At 38.0% G+C, this 19,249-nt stretch overlaps 1 protein-coding gene across 3 annotated transcripts in view; it reads left to right on the top strand.

Moving 5' to 3' along the window:
• tacc2 (transforming, acidic coiled-coil containing protein 2) overlaps positions 1 to 19,249 on the top strand; it is a 264,812-nt gene that overhangs the window by 89,853 nt on the left and 155,710 nt on the right. For all 3 annotated transcript variants that reach the window (XM_072557490.1, XM_072557491.1, XM_072557492.1), the window contains exons 9-11: positions 5,387 to 5,533; positions 9,924 to 10,037; positions 18,547 to 18,663. In XM_072557490.1, coding sequence (XP_072413591.1) covers positions 5,387 to 5,533; positions 9,924 to 10,037; positions 18,547 to 18,663 — 378 coding nt within the window. The remainder of the gene's footprint in view (positions 1 to 5,386; positions 5,534 to 9,923; positions 10,038 to 18,546; positions 18,664 to 19,249) is intronic.

Genomic DNA, 19,249 nt, shown 5'->3' on the forward strand with positions numbered 1-19,249 from the left:
TATTTATTAATTTTTTTTTCTTAAATCACTCATATGGGCAAGTCCCAGTTCTCCATACCTTTTGAATGTATTTATCCTTGTCTTAAGCTTTCAATAGCACCCACTTATTCAAGTGTGAAACATCTCCTCAAGTCCTGTTTGAGGTGAAAAATGTTATAAATGCATTTATTAAAAAGATGCATGAGAGCAACATATGATAGGAACATATTTCCAGCAGACAAATTAATAAAAACATCACAACTCGAGAAGAAAATGAATTATTTTTAAATAACTTTTGAAAAACATAGTGCAACTTTTTCTTAAAACTTAAAAAATAAGATGTTTTATGATTTTTTGACATCAGTGGAAGCCATGCTGTTCCTTCAAATTTCAGAACAGTTTTTCCACTTTGTCAGGGGTGTCAAATCGGGCTTTTCTCAAACTAACTCCTTTGATTTGATTAAAACAGCTCCTATATATCAGAAAGGAATGCCATTAGCCCTGTGCTTTCAATATTCCCATCCAGAGTGACTAATGTAAGGTCTTGTCAGTACAAATTGAAGGAGTCGTATGGTTTGAATTATTTTCATATAGAATATGAAGCCTGCAACATCACTGAGCAGAATTTTCTGAGCCAGGTGTGAAGAAATGAAGGAAAATTACATTGGCTCAATATTACTTCTGGCTTTCACTGGACAGAATCCAAGTGGGGAGCCTCTGTGGATCTGTTAAGAAGACTAATGAGGTGATCAAAAAGGAAATTAGGAACTTGTAAACTGTGCCAAGAAGATACTGTATTACAACCATCCTGACTAGAATTCTGAGGTAAATGGAAATTGGGAAAAGCATTGTTGGTGAAACTGATAAGTTGGAAAGGCTTTGAGCTTCACTGAAGAGCAACAGCTGTGGGCATCAAGGGAATATACTTCACAGAACCACATCTCTCAGGGAATACTGTCACTGGTTGACATGCTGATACCAACTTCATGAAAGGCACTTCACCATCTAGAACTTGAAGTACTTTCAGCTGCTTCCTGACTGCCAGCCCTCTCACTGCTTAGAAGGAACCAAAGCCTCTTTGCTGAGGAACAAGAGCAGAAGCCATGTCACCGTCAATGGCTTCAGCAACAGCCAAAGCGACATCAGTAATAGCATTAACTGCCTTCTCCTCTGCATCCAAACAATAGATGAGATGGACATCCAAAAGGAGGTGGGATCTCCTAGCGTAGTCTACAGGCTGAAGAACAGCTCTTTCAAAATGTATTTGCCCCAGTGGATAATGAGGATCAGGCTCTCCAGGCATATCACAGCTAACATTTGCAGCCTTTGCTCTCCACAGAGAAAGTGGAGAGGTATGGAAGTTTGTAATGGATTATGAGAGAGATGGAAAGGCCAACATTTGTTGAGGGTAACCTTGAAGGTTGGGTGTGAAAGGACAGTAGAACGAGGATAAGGTATGAGTGTTGCCTGCTCAGATGGGGATGTGAAGATGTACCTAGATAGATAGAGAGACCATAAGATGTAGGAGCAGAAGTAGGCCAGTCAGCCCACTGAATCTGCTCCACCATTCAATGCAATTGTGGCAAATCTGATATTCCTCCTCCTTGTTTTTCTTTCCTCCACAACCCTTTATTCCCTTACTAATTAAAAATCTATCTCTCTCAGCCTTGAATATACTTAGGGATACCAAGCTTGGTATCCCTATATGGTAAAGAATTCCATAGATTCGCAACTCTGAGAGAAGAAATTTCTCCTCCTCTCTCTCTCTCTCTTAAATGTATGACTCCTTATTCTGAAATTATGCCATCTAGTCTTGGAATTCCCACAAGAGGAATCAACCTTTCTGTATCTACCCTGTCAAGTTTTCTAAAAATCTCATGTTCAATAAGGTCACCTCTCATTCTTCTACTTATATCAGCCTAGTGAATCTTCTCTGGGCTGCTTCCAATGCCTGTATGCCTTTCCTTGGATAAGGGGCGCAAAACTATGCATAGTATTCCAGCTGTGTTCTAACAGGTTCCTTGTATAGCTTTTTAGCAAAACCTCATCACTTTTCTACTTAATTCCCTTTGAAATAAATGCCAACCCACCATTTGCCTTCTCTATTACAGGCTGAACTTGGATGCTAGCTTTTTGTAATTCATCCCAAACCTGTATGTTTGGCAACTTCTGCAGTCTTTCTCCATTTAAATAATATTAAGCTCCCTTTTCCTTCCTGCCAAAGTGCATAACTTCACTTTTCCCCACATTATATTCCATCTACCAAGTTTTTGATTGGAAGAAATGACTGGAGCTGCACGATGTGTTGTGCTAAAGAGGTCTGTGCAGGAGAATGCTGGGACTGTCAGAGTGTGGGTCCAGGCACCATGGAATTCCACTGCCATGCCCTCCTAAACTGCTGGATTGTTTTGGTGTACCGGTTAGACAGAAAACAGTCCTTTAGGACTTTGCTCGGTTGTTGTCTTCATGTCTGCTAATTGATGATTTTTTAAAAAATTCATTCTTGCTAAAATCACTTCTCATTAAGATCCTCCAATCCCAGAGCTGGACCTCACAGATAAAGGTTGGAGACTTGGACCAGTCTTCCCTGATTATCTCTGAGGCATTGTAACCCACACTGTTGTTCCTTCATTTAGAAATCCTTTCATTAACAGAATGAATGTCTCACCTCCCTAGGTGTTTTCAGAAAGCAGAGTTTGGATGATAATTAGAATGTTCTAGGATCGAGGCAGCAACTGTCATACAAGTTAGCCAGTCAGGATCCTGACAGTCAGGTTCCGTGATGCTGAAAATAATCTCACTGTTCTGGAAGATACCAGTTGGACAGGATTTCACTCAATGCAACAAATTAAGTTTTGCAGAGAAATCAGGTTTCGGGATTTGTCTTCAAACTGGTTCTGAATGGCTGCTGGAGTTAGCAAGGACAAAGCCAAACTAAAATGAAACAAAGGTTCCTGATATTTGCTGCAAAACGTTTATGAAAGGATCTCCAGCTTGTTTGATATTGGTGGCTCAATGTTTTGTCAAGGTTACTGAGTTGAAGTTAGTGTGTGTATGCACAGTGAGCCAGTTTCAGAAGTTGTAAATTGTGAAGATTGCACATGTTGTGGTGATTGAGATTGTGGAGAGATCTGAAAATGAAGGCTTTCAGATTGATATATTGGAGGCCAGCAGATTGGGGTGCCGTGTGTGACTAAATAATATTTGAAGATGCTATTGAACTAATGTCCCATGGAACTCAATGTCAGAAATGTTTTTGAAGAACCAAGACTGATAATTGGGAGGATAAGATCACAAAGTCTGAAATATTACTTAATTTTTATCTCCGCTCATCGAGATCCTAACACTTCTTGAGGTTGGTACAATATGAAGACATAGCCAAATCCATTCAAACTCCCTGTTCCTGTATTTGCAAAACAGCAAAATTTAAAATAGTCGATGACCCTCCAATTGTTCATAACCAGACTTTTTAAACAACTGTCACCAGACACCAAGTTTAAAACTTAAACAGAAGAATTAACAATTTATTAATAATAATAATAACAGCTTTAGCAGAGCAAGGTTAAGTAACAAAATACAGTCTGTTCTGATATAACACGATAGTTCCATTCCTGTGTGCTCACGCAGCACCATTTAAACCAATGGGACCAGAATTGCATAATAACCAATACAGGTAAGGAAAGTTCACATTCTACAGATAATAATCTAAATTCTTCAAGCACGTTATAGCCAATTTGTGCTGAAGAAATGCGCGTTATCACAGAACCGATTGTGATGTAATTAATGCCTAAGATTTAAACACAATCATTTTTGATTCTAGCCCCCCACTTGCACAAAGACAGCTAGACAGATAGTTATGGGAAATATTTACAAAGGAAATGTACCTAGCCAGTTCACATAAGCAGTTTCTATGATGCTGAGACACACATACAGAGAGGATTGCACGTTGCTTGATTTCTGCAGACACCAGTCTGCACAATTCTAGTAGACTCAGGAATAATTATTTAATTCTTGTCATGAGATTCTGTTCTGAATATTTAGTAACTTGATAATGGAAGGATAACCAGGAGCAATCAAACCTCCTGGTTTTCGCAGCCAGACTCCTCCTCACTTAATCACAGTTCAACACCACTTCACACTTTGGTTTCTCTTTTTTTTGTTTTCCACTTTTTCTTTCAATTAGGCTATTTGACACTAGTTTCCCTGTGAGGCATCAGCTAATATCCAAACATCTGCCATCTGTTTGAACATCATGCATCTCCTGAACCAAAACAGCAACAATGTTCTTTAAACAAGAACCAACCTGCTTTCAACCTTCTTGGCCTGACCTCCTGAACAAAAATCATTTTGTTTGTGCTTTTTTTTTTAAACAAGCTGCTTATCCTTGTCCAAAGGTCGTCTTTAGCTCTCTGCTCATAGTTCACAGCTTCAAATCAAAATTGGCAAAAATAGAAATAAAATAATGAAGGTCTTATTTTGGTTAGGTGGAAAAATTGTTTTCCTTGCAGTTTGAGCAATTCTGTTGCATTTTTCCTCTTACTGGAAGGTGTACAAAATACTGGATGGATTCCAAGCTATTATTGGAAATGCTGAAATGTCAAAACTGATGGCAGAATGTATATAAGAAATGAAAAAAGAATTTTAATGGGAATAACATTAACATTTTGAATTGGATCCATTCAGTAGGAACAGAAGCTACTCAATCTCCTGCACGTCCCACTTTTTTTGTTTGGGCCTATTTACTGTATAAGTGATGAGTTTGTTCATTTTTAGAAATTAATTTGTGAAGGATTGTTAAAATGACCATTTCTTATGAGCTAAAGTTTCCTGGGCTTCTGAAAAACAAGAGTTGGTTCCACCTCTGATTCCAGCATTTGTTGCTCCTGATCCCCCACAGCACTCTGAGCACCCTAAGCTATTGTTTAATGCTGGGGTTTTCCAGAATCTGCTTCCACAGACTCCAATAAGGTACTAACGTACAGGAAGTTCAGGTGTTGAGTTAATTTGGAATGCACAGTTCCTGACCTCCTCTGGAGTTTAATTGTGTTCCACAACCATGATCCTTACAATGTTCAAATCAGATAACAACTATTACAAACAGCATGAACAGAATGAGTACTTAACATCTCTTTACATATTTTTGTTTGGCAAACTGAATTTGATATTTTTCCAGTGTCTGCCTTGACAGCAGGAGATTGGTCTCATTGTTACTAGGTTGGGAAGGGATCAATCACTGAAGATTGCTGTTTCTTGTTACTGCTAGAAATATTTGCATTTTCACGTGACATTAGAATTGTGGTTTGCAGTAGTGCTGTGATTTCCATGATGTATTCATAGTTTTAATGATGTTTCCATAGTTAAGCCACATGAATAATCATCCTGTTGTTTCTCTGAATCTGTTTTCCAGTGTTCCCTCAATTTATGAAAAGGAAGAGTCAGTTTTGCTTCAGCCAATTGCACCTGTTGCTTCTCATCCTCCACGCGACGTACAGTATACTAAACCATCAGATGATGCTGAAGATTTCCAGACTCACCTTGAACAGACTCCATTAAGGTAGCAATATGCAATATTGAGAAAATTTAAACCTGAAGATGAGAAATCTGTTATTAATCATCCACTATGGCTTAAAATTTATTAAAGAAAAGATGAGCAAGCACAAGACTAACGTAAGGTGGTGTCTTTACATATTTACAGTGGCCAAGATAATCAGTCAGAATAAGTATTTTAAAAACTTTTTGTATATTACTGTTTCTTAAAAATAATTGTTTCTTAAGTGTTGATTTTCCTTGATTTTTCTTTACTGAAGTGAAGGCTAATTAAATGAAGTTGTTTCTTGGAATTTGAACTAATGTTGTGATCTTTCAGGAATTTCAAATTGGATTATTTTCAAGACTTTTTTTTTGAGATTTCAGCAAAAAAGCTCCTCTTTTATCTTGGTAGAGCAATATTATTACTCTGGAATTTTTAGTACCCTTACTGTCCTTGGCTAAACAGCTTGTAAGTTATTTATAAACTTAAGCAATCAAACCAATGAATGGAATTGCACAAGTTTGTTGGATAGCAGACTGTTCTTCCAACATCTATCTTGCCTGATGTTCCTTTCTATTCTGGAGTTTCATTCTTAAACATTGTGACCGAAATTAAATATTTTTATCTCCATTTAATTTTTGTCTGGCCCTATTAAACCTAGTAGCAGTATATAACCATGTATTTATAAAAGCCTTGATAGCAGATTCTCATTCAAAACTTGTTCAAATCCATTGATCGTGAAAGTTTAATCAATTACAAACTGTACAGAAACAATTCACATCATAAGATTGCTTCAGTTTATGTATATCTGACAATTTGTTTAGTCAAGGACCGTAAGGATATTGCTTTACCAGGATAATCACAAAAACGTTAGTTTGAAAATAATCTAATTTTGAAATTCTTGAAAAGTCACAACATTGATTTGAATTCTAAGGAACAACTTAGTTTAGTTACCCTTAATTTCTGTAATAAAATAAAGGAAAATCAACACTTTGTTCTACAAAAAAGTAATATATAAAGAACCTCAAATTTGAAATTTGTTGCTATTTCCCCTAATAGTAACATACATCCTATGCAGCACTTCATGAAGTTTTACTTCAGTATCTTGGCAAGATACAGTGGATCAAACTGATTACATTGCCTTAGGAAATAGCAACTGGCAATGTTATAAACTCACATAATCAAACTGATGGGAAGCAGTGACCACCAGAAACATCGACCAACCAAGTGTGTTCGCAAAGCATTTGTTCTGCTGCCAACATAACAAAACACATTTGTTGCCAGCCTTGACTTTGCTGAAAAGAATTTAAGAAGTAGAGCAATTCTGCGCTATCTCATTCGGCCAGAATAATTTATTGACACACACAACTGAAATGCCTCTTGCACACCTCAAGGTTATAACTTGTACCTTTTTTCTCAGGAATTGCCTTTGTTATTTTATGTCATTACTGCCAAAATGTCCAAGCCATTGTGTTTCAATAGAAGCAATAGACTCTTCCTTTGACCATCCGTTTCATGAAGAGCATAATACATTGTGTTAACATTTCCGGTCCGGTGACCCTTCCTCCAAACTCGGTTGAGCTTTTCCAGCAATTTCTGTTTTTGTTTCTGATTTACGACATCCACAGTTCATTTTGGTTTTATTTTATGCAAAATATTGTGTTGTTAACAAATATGCATGAAGATGCTGTTTGTAGAAATTACTTATTGGCTTTCAGGTTGAATGTTAGATATTTCGAATAAACGAAAAGTTCCTGATCGGGGGAAGCAAATTCTCACATCTGTAAATGTGTCCATGGAATTAATGAGGATTATTGTTGAAATGTTTACAGCATTTGTGCTGGTGAATAGTTTGTTGTTGTGTCAAAGATTCCATCTATGCTTTATTATGTTAGCTTTTCTCTTTAAATAAATAGATAAATGTTTTCCACTTTGGCCATAGGCACATAAACTCAGTTAAGATTCAAGTCTGAACTTAGAGTATTTTTAATAGAATTCAAAAGTTTGAAATATGTTGAGGAAAAAAACTGTGGCTTTATTTCATGTTTTCCATTTACTTGAATGCTGAATTTAATTCATACATTCCGAAGTGCCAGGAAACATTTACAAATTACTCTCAAAGTATGTTTCCATTTTTGTACTGTACTTAAACTCATTAATAAATGCTTTAGTAATGACATGGCAATGAGAATTGAAATATATCTCGGACTCTTCCTTATGCAGTGAATTTCACCACAATTGAATGTGTCTTACCCTGTTTCAAATAAAACTGCAATTAATGTAAATGTTATCCAACTTGTGAAAACATTAAACTTAGAGACAACTTGTGCATGGATTCCAAGAGCCACCTTTTGGCCCTTAAAATCCAAATGTGTCAGCAATCATCATTCTATGATAGGACCCTATGATGATTACAAATGTGTGTTTCATAGGGGTAGCATAAGGAGTGCAACGGTGCACAAACTTGACCAGACTGTGCAAAGCTGCCTTCAAACCAGATGGATTCTCTATTGAACCAACCTTTGGGCATTTCATGAAGTAGGGTGAAAGTCCTACATGATGTCAGCAACACTTCTCCCCCTCTTCACTCAAGTACAAGTTCGTCCCAGTAATGCTAACCTTTCATCGCTCACCATAAGAGCTGTCTGGCCCATGCTAAATCGTGACCTATGCCACCTTTCCTGGCATTTGTCTCCATTCCTGGTTTTCATCCTTGACATTTTGATCTCAATAGCATGTGCAGCTGGTGTGACATTATTACGTATGTAGAATTCTGACATCACCCGTGCATGCACAGATTAACTGGCCTAACTGACCTCTTTGGGGCCCATTTACACATCTACAGGTGGACATTTTGATGGCCAACATATAGTATGCTAATCTCTCAAGTACAAACAGCTTCTGCGTCCAATTCCCTTTCTTTAGGCCTGTACTTGTTGGAATATGGAAAATTTAGAGATGATCTTATTGATACATACAAAATTCTGAGGGGACCTGACACAGTTGGTGGGTAAAAATCGATTACCCTTATCGGAGTGGCTAGGAGCAGAGGGCATAACCTCAGAATAAGTGTCTCATATTCATGGTACAGATGAGAAGAGATTTCTTTTGAGTGAAGTGAACCTCTGGAATTCTTTACTCCATTTGAGCCTTTGAAATTGAGTCATTAAGTATGTGGAAGGCTACAATAGACAGACTTTTAAATCAGCAAGGGAATCGAGGATTATAGAGAAAAAGCAGGAAAGTAGAGTTGAGGATTATCAGATTTGCCATGATCCCATTGAACAGAGATCTGATTCAGTGAGCTGATTTGCCATCGTCTGTTCCAATATCTTATGGTCCAAAGATGCTACAGAAGTTAAATAGGTAAGCTGGTGCCACTTCAGGCCATGGCTGTCCTGTTGAAAGGAGTTTAAACTGATTCCTTCCGTAGTTTACTTTTGGGCCACTTAAAGTTTCCTTTTCCAGAAGTAGTTTTGTTATTTAAATATTCATTCTTTTTGATTGTACATACAAATTCTGCATTTTTGTCTATGGGAGATGACATTTTTTTTAAACCACAGAGTGAGCTACTTTTGTTTTTGAATCGCCTGATTACTCTGCTCACTGTAAGTAAATTATTTTCAAATGGGGCCCAATCATTGTTGACTCTGTGACAAAGCTCTGCTCACGCAATGTTGGTTTGATGGAAATGAGTCCAAATTAGGCTGTACCATTTCAGAGTAGATCTCAATAAATGGACATTCAATTATTTTAATTCATTGATATGACAACAATGAAGACACTGCTGACTGAAAATTAAAACTGTACTATTAAGAAGAGTTATTTGACAGACTTGCTGTAATTTCTGCTGTGATCAATCTGCTCCCACATTAAACAAAACTAGAGCAGTGATTTCCTTTGAGTTTAATAAGGCTATTTTATGCATTTTTGTTATATGTACGCTTTAGTGTTTTCAAACAATGCTACATAGCATTCAAGATAACACCATTTCATTATATCATAGTAATAGACATTCTGTTTACTTTTCACACCCTTCATCCTCTTCGCCTGGTATCGAAGTCTGAGGCAGGTAATCACTAATTCACAAACCCAACCTAATGTTATTAAAAGCTATATTTCCAATTGTGAGAAGTGTGCATTCATCTATTTGAGCAATATGGTAAACCCTATACCTGATATTACATTGACTGGGAAGAAGGAGGGGACAAAATTACAACCAATGATAATGAACTGATAGTATGGTCAACTTTTTCCTCATCTTATCAAACAAGCACCAAGGCCAGTTGTAGTAAGCCATTGCCACACGAGTTAAGCGGGAACATTTTCTTAATGGCTAATTTAACAGTGGGTGTGAAATACTAATGATATGGTTGTATAAAATTCTATTTATCTGTTTTTCTTTCTGTGCTAGTGTATCATTGCTTAGCGAAAAGCAAAAAGATTTCCCACATCCGCTGTTTGCAGTTACTCCTCACATTGTTTCTGCTGAGACTGTACAAGAATCCTCTGAGCAAATTGCTAACAGGTACTGAACTCACAACTAGAGTCTTATCTATATTCCAAGGATGCTTTATTGCTAACTATGTAATCAATATGATGTATAAGTGATCCAATGACAAAAACATCTTCATTGATAAAACACCTTTCATGATCTTAGAACATACCAAAGAACTTCACAGCCAATGAAGTGCTTTTTAAATGTAGTCAATATTGTGTTTTGTGCCTTGAAATCATGCAGAGATGACCCTCACCAGGATGTGAGAAGAGGACATTATTATAATTTTTTTCAAAACTCTGCTGTTACACATTGACTTTCAGGTTCTCTTCCTCTGTAGCCACACCTATAGGATTGACTAACAACACACACAACATAGAACAGTCAATAGATGTACACGATCAAAGACCAAACAACTGAATAAAATAATGATTGTTGTAATGTTTGAAATAAGCTGCCAGTTTGCTCACAGGAAGCTTTTATATTAGCAATGGTAATCTGTTCTTGTGATGTTGATGAAGGATAAGTGCTCTTCTGGACTGTGGAGATAACTCCACTCTATTTCTTCAAAATAACTCTATAGGGTTTTATATGTCCATCTGAGAAGGGAGGTGAGACCTCAGTTCAATATTTTTCTCAAAAGATAGCACCTCCCAGGCCATTGCCTTCACCTGCTAGATTATGGTTTGAACCCATACATCTATGACTTTGAGGCAAGGAAGCTACCAACCAAGCCATAGCTGACATTTGTGAATTTACTGCAGACTGCTGCACCACCACCTACCCTCATAAGGGTCTCAATCGTCAGTGACTTCAATGGAATGTTAAGGGGGAAAGCTGGTGGGTGCAGTGAACATTGAGGACACTGGCAAATTTGGAAGTATCCCAAAAATTTTGGGGCCCTTGACAATGCCACATTATCTACTTGTATTGTGATTCACATATCACTTTGAAATATTTAATATAGATGGAATGCTTTTGTTTACGAGCACAAGATTTATTTCTAAACGAGTAGATGGAAACCTCCTTTCAATTTATTTTCAAGTTTTTCACTGACTGCAGGAAAATTTAGATATTTTGGGAAAGAAATATTTTATTTTGTCTATTTAAAAAGTATGAGTTTCATAAACTGGAAATATGTAGTTAAGTTAAAGAGGAAAAAAGATAAAATTTCAATGGTGAGAGAGGCTTATCTGCTTAAGGTCTAACGGAAGAAATTTTAATTGCACAGCCTAATCTAATGTAACAACTGTTCGAAAATACTTTAAATCTTTCAACTTCCAGCTGTGCTTTCATATCTGCATGTGTCTGCAGGGAGACTGGTACATGTTGTCTGAACTATTTGAGATTGCTGATGAATAGCGTTGCAATAAGCACAAGAAAAATATATTTGTGCTTTAGTGTTACATGTTATAACACCTATTTTTACATAATAATTAAATAAATAACAGCAACTTATATTCACTTAAATGATTAAAGCCCCATAATGAATATTTGAAATCTTGTTTATACTTTTGCACATTTCTCTTTGCTGCTGCACAGCATAGTTCAAGAGTGTGGAGCTGGAAAAGCGCAGCTGGTCAGGCAGCATCCGAGGTGCAGGGGAACCGACGTTTCGAGCATAGGTCCCTCTTCAGGAATGAGGCCTGTGGCCCAAGGGTCTGTGAGATAAATGGGAGGGGTGTGGGTCGTGGGGGTGGGGGTGGTAGCTGGAAATGCGATAACCTCAGATGCTGCCAGACCGACTGTGCTTTTCCAGTGAAGAAGATTACCTCAGTATAATGGGACCCTGATCAGATGGGCAAAAGGGCTGAGGAGTGGCTGATGGAGTTTAATTTGGGTGCTGCATTTTGGAAAGGCAAATCAGGGCAGGAATTTTACACTTAGTGGTAAGTCTTGGGGAATGTTGCTGGACAAAGAGACCTTGGGATACAGGTTCATCGTTCCTTGAAAGTGGAGTCACAGGTAGACAGGGTAGTGAAGAAGGCATTTAGTACACTTGCCTTTATTGGTCACTGCATTGAGTATCAGAGTTGGGATGTCATGTTGCGGCTGTACGTGATATTGGTTAGGCCACTTTAGGAAAACTTCATTGAATTTGGACTTCCTGCTTTGGAAAGATGTTGTGAAACTTGAAAGGGTTCAGAGAAGATTTACAATGATGTTGCCAAGGTTGGAGGGTCTGAGCAATAGGGAGAGGCTTAATAGGCTGGGGCTATTTTCCTTGGCATGTCGGAGGCTGAGGGATGACCTTTTAGAGGTTTATAAAGTCATGAGGTTCATGCATAAGGTGAATAGCCAAGGTCTTTCTCCAGTGTTGGGAGAGTTCAAAACAAGAGGGCATAGATTTAAGGTGGGAGGGGCAAGATTTAAAAGGGATCTAAGAGGCAATGTTTACATGCAGAAGGTATTACATGTATAGAATGAGCTGCCAGAGGAGATGGTGGAGACTGGTACAATTACAATATTTAAAAGGTATCCGGATGAATACATGAATAGGAAGGATTTAGAGGGATATGGGCCAAATGCTGGCAAATGGGACTAGATTAATTTAGGATATCTGGTTGGCATGGATCTGTTTCGATGCTGTATAACTCTGACTCTGTAATAAACTATTTCTATCATACACTGTTGAGAATTATTAGAATGTTATCCAGTGTTTTATGGCCTAAAGCATGATGACAATTCTTATCTGACATTTTCTATATATTTTAATCATGATGTGTACTTATTTGTTCAATTTTTAAAAATGTTCTTCCTGTCAGCTTTAAAGACTCCTAATATATTTATAGTTCAATGGTGGTGTTTGTTGTAAAGCATTTTTGCCTCATGACAATGCAATGATTAAAATACAATAGAGGCCGAACTTAGAGTCAGGGTTTCAACCCAATTAATTGGACTTCCTGGTGAGGTCTCTCACTTTACTCCAGTCTTTTTTGAAACTCCTCACCATTCATTTTATGAACAGTTATATTATGTTCAGTTTCCAGATCCAGAAAGACAAAACTCTAAAATCTCTTGTCCAGTAAAGAGTTCATTCTCGAGTAGCAATACTGGAAGTCTGAGACCTTGCTGGTGCATGTCACAGGTCTGCTGACAAAATCATCTCTGCTTGTAGCATTTGATAACTCTCAAACAAAGCATGCTGTCATTTTTGTGTTAGCAGTAAACATGCAGGCTTGGTTGCTTTTCACAAAGCTGGGAGGTTCAGATTGGGAAATCCCTGCCTTGACACACTCTTCTCCCTGGAAATGGCCACTTCATGGATGATCTTTGCTCCAGAGGCAGCATGATTGAGTTTGGTTATTGCCTCCAGAAGAAGGTTGGAGGTGGCCATAGAGGTGGGCTGATTAGAAAGCCCACGTTAGTTCTGAGGGGTTTTAAAAAAAACAAAAAAACTGCTGATTCTGGAAACCTGAAACAAGTAATAGGGTCACTGGAATTGAAACCTTAATTCTGCTTTCTCTCCACAGAATCTGCCAGACTTGCTGAGTTTTTCTAGCAATTTCTGTTATGGGTGAGATTTTGGCCTAGTTTTTTTTGTATGTTTTTTTTTTAAAAAGGTGTTCATCCTTCAAGGCTACCCTATCCACTTCATGTTCCCCCTCCTATCTTCATGCCATCTCATCCCTTAACCTACCATAGACAATGGGCAGACCTCAGGAGCTGTGTGGAAAAGAAAGCAATTAAAATTCCAGCAACTGAGGAGAGTTCATTCATTCAATGTAAATTTAAAAACTCTCATTAATTAAACCCACTCAAAGATTTTATAGCTGACAAGTGCTCAATCTTTTAAAAAGAACAAACATAATTTAATTCAATAACCATATCCAAAGCAGTTCATTCTTTAATAGTCTCTTAAAACTATCAATTAAATTGAGAAATCAGAACACCCCCTTGATGTGTGATTTTGGAGCTTTGAAAGTCAGCCAACTATTTATAATAATAGCCCTTGGGAAATTTCAACAGTCAAGTCTGTTGAACCTCCAGGAATACAGTAGATGGTAATGTTGTTATTTCGCAGGGTCGTCAGATGACCTATCAATTAATGCACTCCAGAGTATGTTTTTGTTTTTTACTCTTACTGATACCTGCAGCTTGGTTTCACATATTGAAATGGTTGGAATTTAAATTACCATGATTATGACACATTTCAGGTCTTAACAGTACTTCAAGAACTTTTTATGTCTCTTCCTTCATGCATGGCATTCACACTGCAGTTAAGGTCCCTGGGACAGCGAAAATAGTTCTGTTTGAACTCTAGTCACATTTTAAATGGCCATGCTGAATTCAGGTTTCCGACCTGTGGGATACATGCTCAACCCTGTTGCCTATCCAGGAGAAAATGGGATCTGTCACGATTGGAGGTGACATACCTGCATGCAAGTTCAAGCAGAAACCAAATTTAGGATGAGATATCCTGAAAAGACACATCACAATTCCCTCCAGTTAATAGTATTGGTAGAAAAATTGTGACACGTTTTCTTTTGTCAAACACAATCAAATTGGGTAATTTCAACATTGAACAGCTGTCTAGGTTTTATCCAGAGATCAGATGAATCCTTGCTCTCGAATCTTCTGAGCAAAATTCCATCCTAGAAAGAATGCTGACTAATGACCTGGTGGATCATTATCCAACCATTTTATCAATAATTTTAAAATGAGGAGGTTTGGAAAACTTTGCCTGCTTTCCCTGTCCTCCTGCTGAACTATAGTTCTTCTGCCATTCTGAAATAGATACAGTGCTGCAGCAGCAAAGGCTCTTCACAAGTGTTGAATTTCTGAATTGCTGCTGATAGCCAGTTAAAAATCACACAACACCAGATTATAGACCAACAGGTTTATTTGGAAGCACTAGCTTTTGGAGCGCTGCTCCTTCATCAGGTGGTTGTGGAGTATAAGATCGTAAGAGACAGAATTTATAGCAAATGTTTACAGTGTGATGTAACTGAAATTATATATTGAAAAAGACTTGACTTGTTTGTTAAGTCTCTCATCTTTTAGAATGAACAAGTTTGGTTTCAGTTCTTTCATATGTAAATCACAGAACATTTTTAAAGTCATGTTCTCAAGTAACAGTTTAACAATTGATGTCATGTTGGCCCAAAAGATGAGAGATTTAACAAACAAAGTCTTTTTTTAATATAGAATTTCAGTTACATCACACTGTAAACGTTTGCTATAAATTCTGTGTCGTACGATCTTATACTCAACAACCATCTGATGAAGGAGCGGTGCTCCGAAAGCTAGTGCTTCCAAATAAACCTGTTGGTCTATAACCTGGTGTTGTGATTTTTAACTTTGTACACCCCAGTCCAACACCGGCATCTCCAAACGCTGATATCCAGCCCTTCTTCACTGTAGCCCAACAAAATGGGCTGACTCCATTGTGGATTCAAGCTTGTGGCTGGAAGACCTGCCTTGCCTTACATTTTGACATAATTCTACCTTGGAATTAAATCCAGGCCAAAGTCTCTAGAGTCACGTGTGTGTGCTCCAATGGATTTTTAAAAAATCCTTGGTACTTTGTGCCTGAAAAGCCTTTAACTTCCTCAGTCCCAACCTATTATATATAATTAATTCCACCACAAAATATGTCAGTTCATTTTGCTTTGTTGGCTGATGTTATTCTTGAGACACATTTACTGTTCTGGGTGTGGTCTTCTTGGGCTGTTGTTTATCAGCAGCTTCTTCCTGTGCACACATTTTTACATATATCTGTGGTATGACAAAGCATTAGTGTCAGATTCCAACTGCTGAACAAGTATACGTTGAGGCCAGTTTACAGGCATTAAAAGCCTTTGTTTCTGTTTAAATTGTTTCATTTTTGTGCTGATCACTGGGAGCATGAAGGAAACAGGAATCCAGTAAGTAAAGGGTTCAACAATTTTAAAAGGTATGATGGGTCAGGAAGAAAACAAGTAACGTTAAGAGAATGGAAGCATATAACTGGAAGAGCAAGTACAATTAGTGTTACATTTCCTTTTTTTTATTTAAATATTATGTTTTGTGTGTTTGATTTTATTTCTATAGCAGTAACCTTACAGCAATACTCAAAACAGTGAGTTAAGTTTGAGTTTTTGAACCAATTTCAGAAGAGAAACTTTCCCTGGCCCTGGCTGTGCTCTAAGAGTTAGTATCTTTGGAGTGTCCAGTGTATTGCCAAAGTATATTAAAGAGGAGTTTGATAGAAAACTGATGAATTAGGCTTGAATTGTGATACTGTGTGCCCCTTGGATGATTTTGGGGAAGCACTTGCATCTACTCCAGAAGAAAAACTAAATCTTAGCAGGACTTGTACACTTAATGGTCAGGTCCTAGGGAGTGTTGCTAAACAAAGAGACCTTGGAGTGCAGGTTCATAGCTCCTTGAAAGTGGAGTCGCAGGTAGATAGGATAGTGAAGGTGGTGTTTGGTATGCTTTCCTTTATTGGTCAGAGTATTGAGTACAGGAGTTGGGAGATCATGTTGCAGCTGTACAGTACATTGGTTAGGCCAATATTGGAATATTGCGTGCAATTCTGGTCTCCTTCCTATTGGAAAGATGTTGTGAAACTTGAAAGGGTTCAGAAAAGATTTACAAGGATGTTGCCAGGGCTGGAGGATCTGTGCTACAGGGAGAGGCTGAACAGGCTGGGGCTGTTTTCCCTGGAGTGTCAGAGGCTGAGGGGTGACCTTTATAGAAGTTTATAAAATCATGAGGGGCATGGATAGGATAAATAGTTTTTTTTAACCCTGGGGTGGGGGAGTCCAGAACTAGAGGGCATGGGTTTAGGATGAGGGGGGAAAAATATAAGAGACGTAAGGGGTAACTTTTTCATACAGAGGGTGGTACATGTATGGAATGAGCTGCTGGAGGATTTGGTGGAGGCTGGTACAATTGCAACATTTAGAAGGCATCTGGATGGGTATATGAATAGGAAGGGTTTGGAGGGATATGGGCCGGGTGCTGGCAGGCGTGACTAGATTGGGTTGGAATATGTGGTTGGCATAGACTAGTTGGACCAAAGGGTCTGTTTCTGTGCTGTTCATCTCTGACTCTGACTGTATATCGTTTCTTGGATCAGGGAGGCATTGCATGACAGAAGGGACTTGCAAGCTAGGGGTTTCCTTATATAAACAACCTGGGATCCAGTAGAGAGTTAATATATTGACTGTATACTAATCCCTAGCAAGTGGAAGATGGATAGTCCAGGCTTCTTCCAGCTGTTGTCTTGGCCATTAAAACTTCTTCTCAATGTTACAGCCGCTAATGTTGTCAGGAATGCTGCTTTCATGCTAATTGCAATGGCAGGTTCCCCAGATACATTTGAAAGTGACACAGGAATATTTAAATTGGGAACCTTCCTCTCATAGATTGACCACAATCAAGGTCAATGCTAGACGGTCCCAGTCGGCTGATCCCAGCACGAAAGTGGGATCATATTTCTGTTGAATTGAAGACATGAGCATCCTCTCACAGATGACAGATCCAACATTGACGCCATCCATAACTGTAGCAATGTGCTGTGGTTTATCACTGAGTGAGTGTCAAATCCTATCACTTCACCGCAAAATGTTTTAACAAAACATTTAGACAGTACATTTGGATCGGCTTAGGCGTGGAGGGCCGAAGGGCCTGTTCCTGGGCTGTAAATTTTCTTTGTTCGTTCTTTGTTCAAAATTATTATTTACTACAGCCCAGTAAAATTATTGCTAACTCATTGATGACATCTGACCAATATGCTTTGTCATGTTTCCCTTTTGTTTGCAACTGGTTTGTTTTCAGAAATTCCAAAAAAGCCTCCCATTATATTTTCATGCACCACAGTTCTTAATATACAAACAAAGTTTTAGCATATTGATGCAAAATGCCTTCCCAAATGACCGCAAACAAGATAATTCTATTCAAGCTTTGTGCTGTTGAATGGAATGATGCCTTGATAATATTTTTAGCAGGAACGAGTGTGGTTAGTTTGTAGATCCAACTTTAATTACATTTAATAAAATAGATTTTAAAACCTATTAAACTCTGTCTCCCTGAATTGAAAGGATTTTCAAAATTGGCTTACCAATAGATTGACCTCTACCTGCAGCAGGCTGAGATGGACCTGGTCTGGATATTTTTAGCTGTGTTGCATTTTACAGTTACTAAGTAACTGTCCTGTTAATTCCTCCAGTTGGAAGTCAGGTGACAGCTGACAAAGTTGAGGTCGTTCATTTTGTGTGCATTGAAACATCACAACTTTTACATTAAAGCTGGAAATCTTTGTTGTGAAATTAACATTCTTAGAGCCATAATGATCTGTCTTCCTTTCTGGTTCTGTTATCAGTTGAAGCATCACGTTTTGAGATTATTTAAACACAATAATAGGCTTTATTTGAACTGTTGCATTTCTAACAAAGTCCCATGTTTAGTTACAGCCAATAATAGTCTCTTCCACTTTCAATCGATTAGAATTTTGCCAACTGACGTGATTGGAGGATGCACTCATGGATTTTTCAAAAATTATCAACGTTGCATCTCTTTAAAAGATGTTTTCTCACGTCTATGTTTTCAGTACTACTGTACCTCCTTGCCTCAAAGATACAGACAGTTCTGCTCTACTGTTGGGTTTTCCTTCTGTCTTGAAAGATGATGAACTCCTTCAGGATGCTGCTGAACAGTCCATTTTAAGGTACAGCACGTTCATCTTACTCCTTTTGAAGGGAAAAGGGTCTTGTTTGCCTGAATGTACATTATTGACTTCGCCTAATATGTGCTATATTTTTCAAAACTCTCAATGGGTGGCTTCTTGTTGTGAAGCGTGTTAGTGTTAGATGGCTTTCCATTCACTTCCACCCAAAGAGTTGTGAGCACATTTCACTACAAAGCAACTTTTGAACCTTTCTAAGCAATTTGCAACTTGGATTTGTGATATCTCTGGTTTCTACATACAATTTAAAGGAACATTGCTGTGAATTATATAGTGAAATGCAGATCAATGTTAATCATAATGCCTTCAGAAGTTTCACGCAGAGAATGGTGTGTATATGGAATGAATAGCCAGATGAAGTGCTGGATTCTGGTACAATTACAACATTTTAAAAGCGTCTGCTGGCAAATGGGACTAGATGAATTTAGGATATCTGGTCGGCAAGGACAAGTCGGACCAAAAGGTCTATCTCAATGACTGTAAGACATCTCTAATTTGCCACTTCAGATTAAATTTAATCATATCCTTTGATTCGTTTTGATGTTATTTTGATTTGTCCCTTCAAGTC

This window comes from Chiloscyllium punctatum, chromosome 38 (assembly GCF_047496795.1).
Source record: "Chiloscyllium punctatum isolate Juve2018m chromosome 38, sChiPun1.3, whole genome shotgun sequence".
Lineage (NCBI taxonomy): Eukaryota > Metazoa > Chordata > Chondrichthyes > Orectolobiformes > Hemiscylliidae > Chiloscyllium > Chiloscyllium punctatum.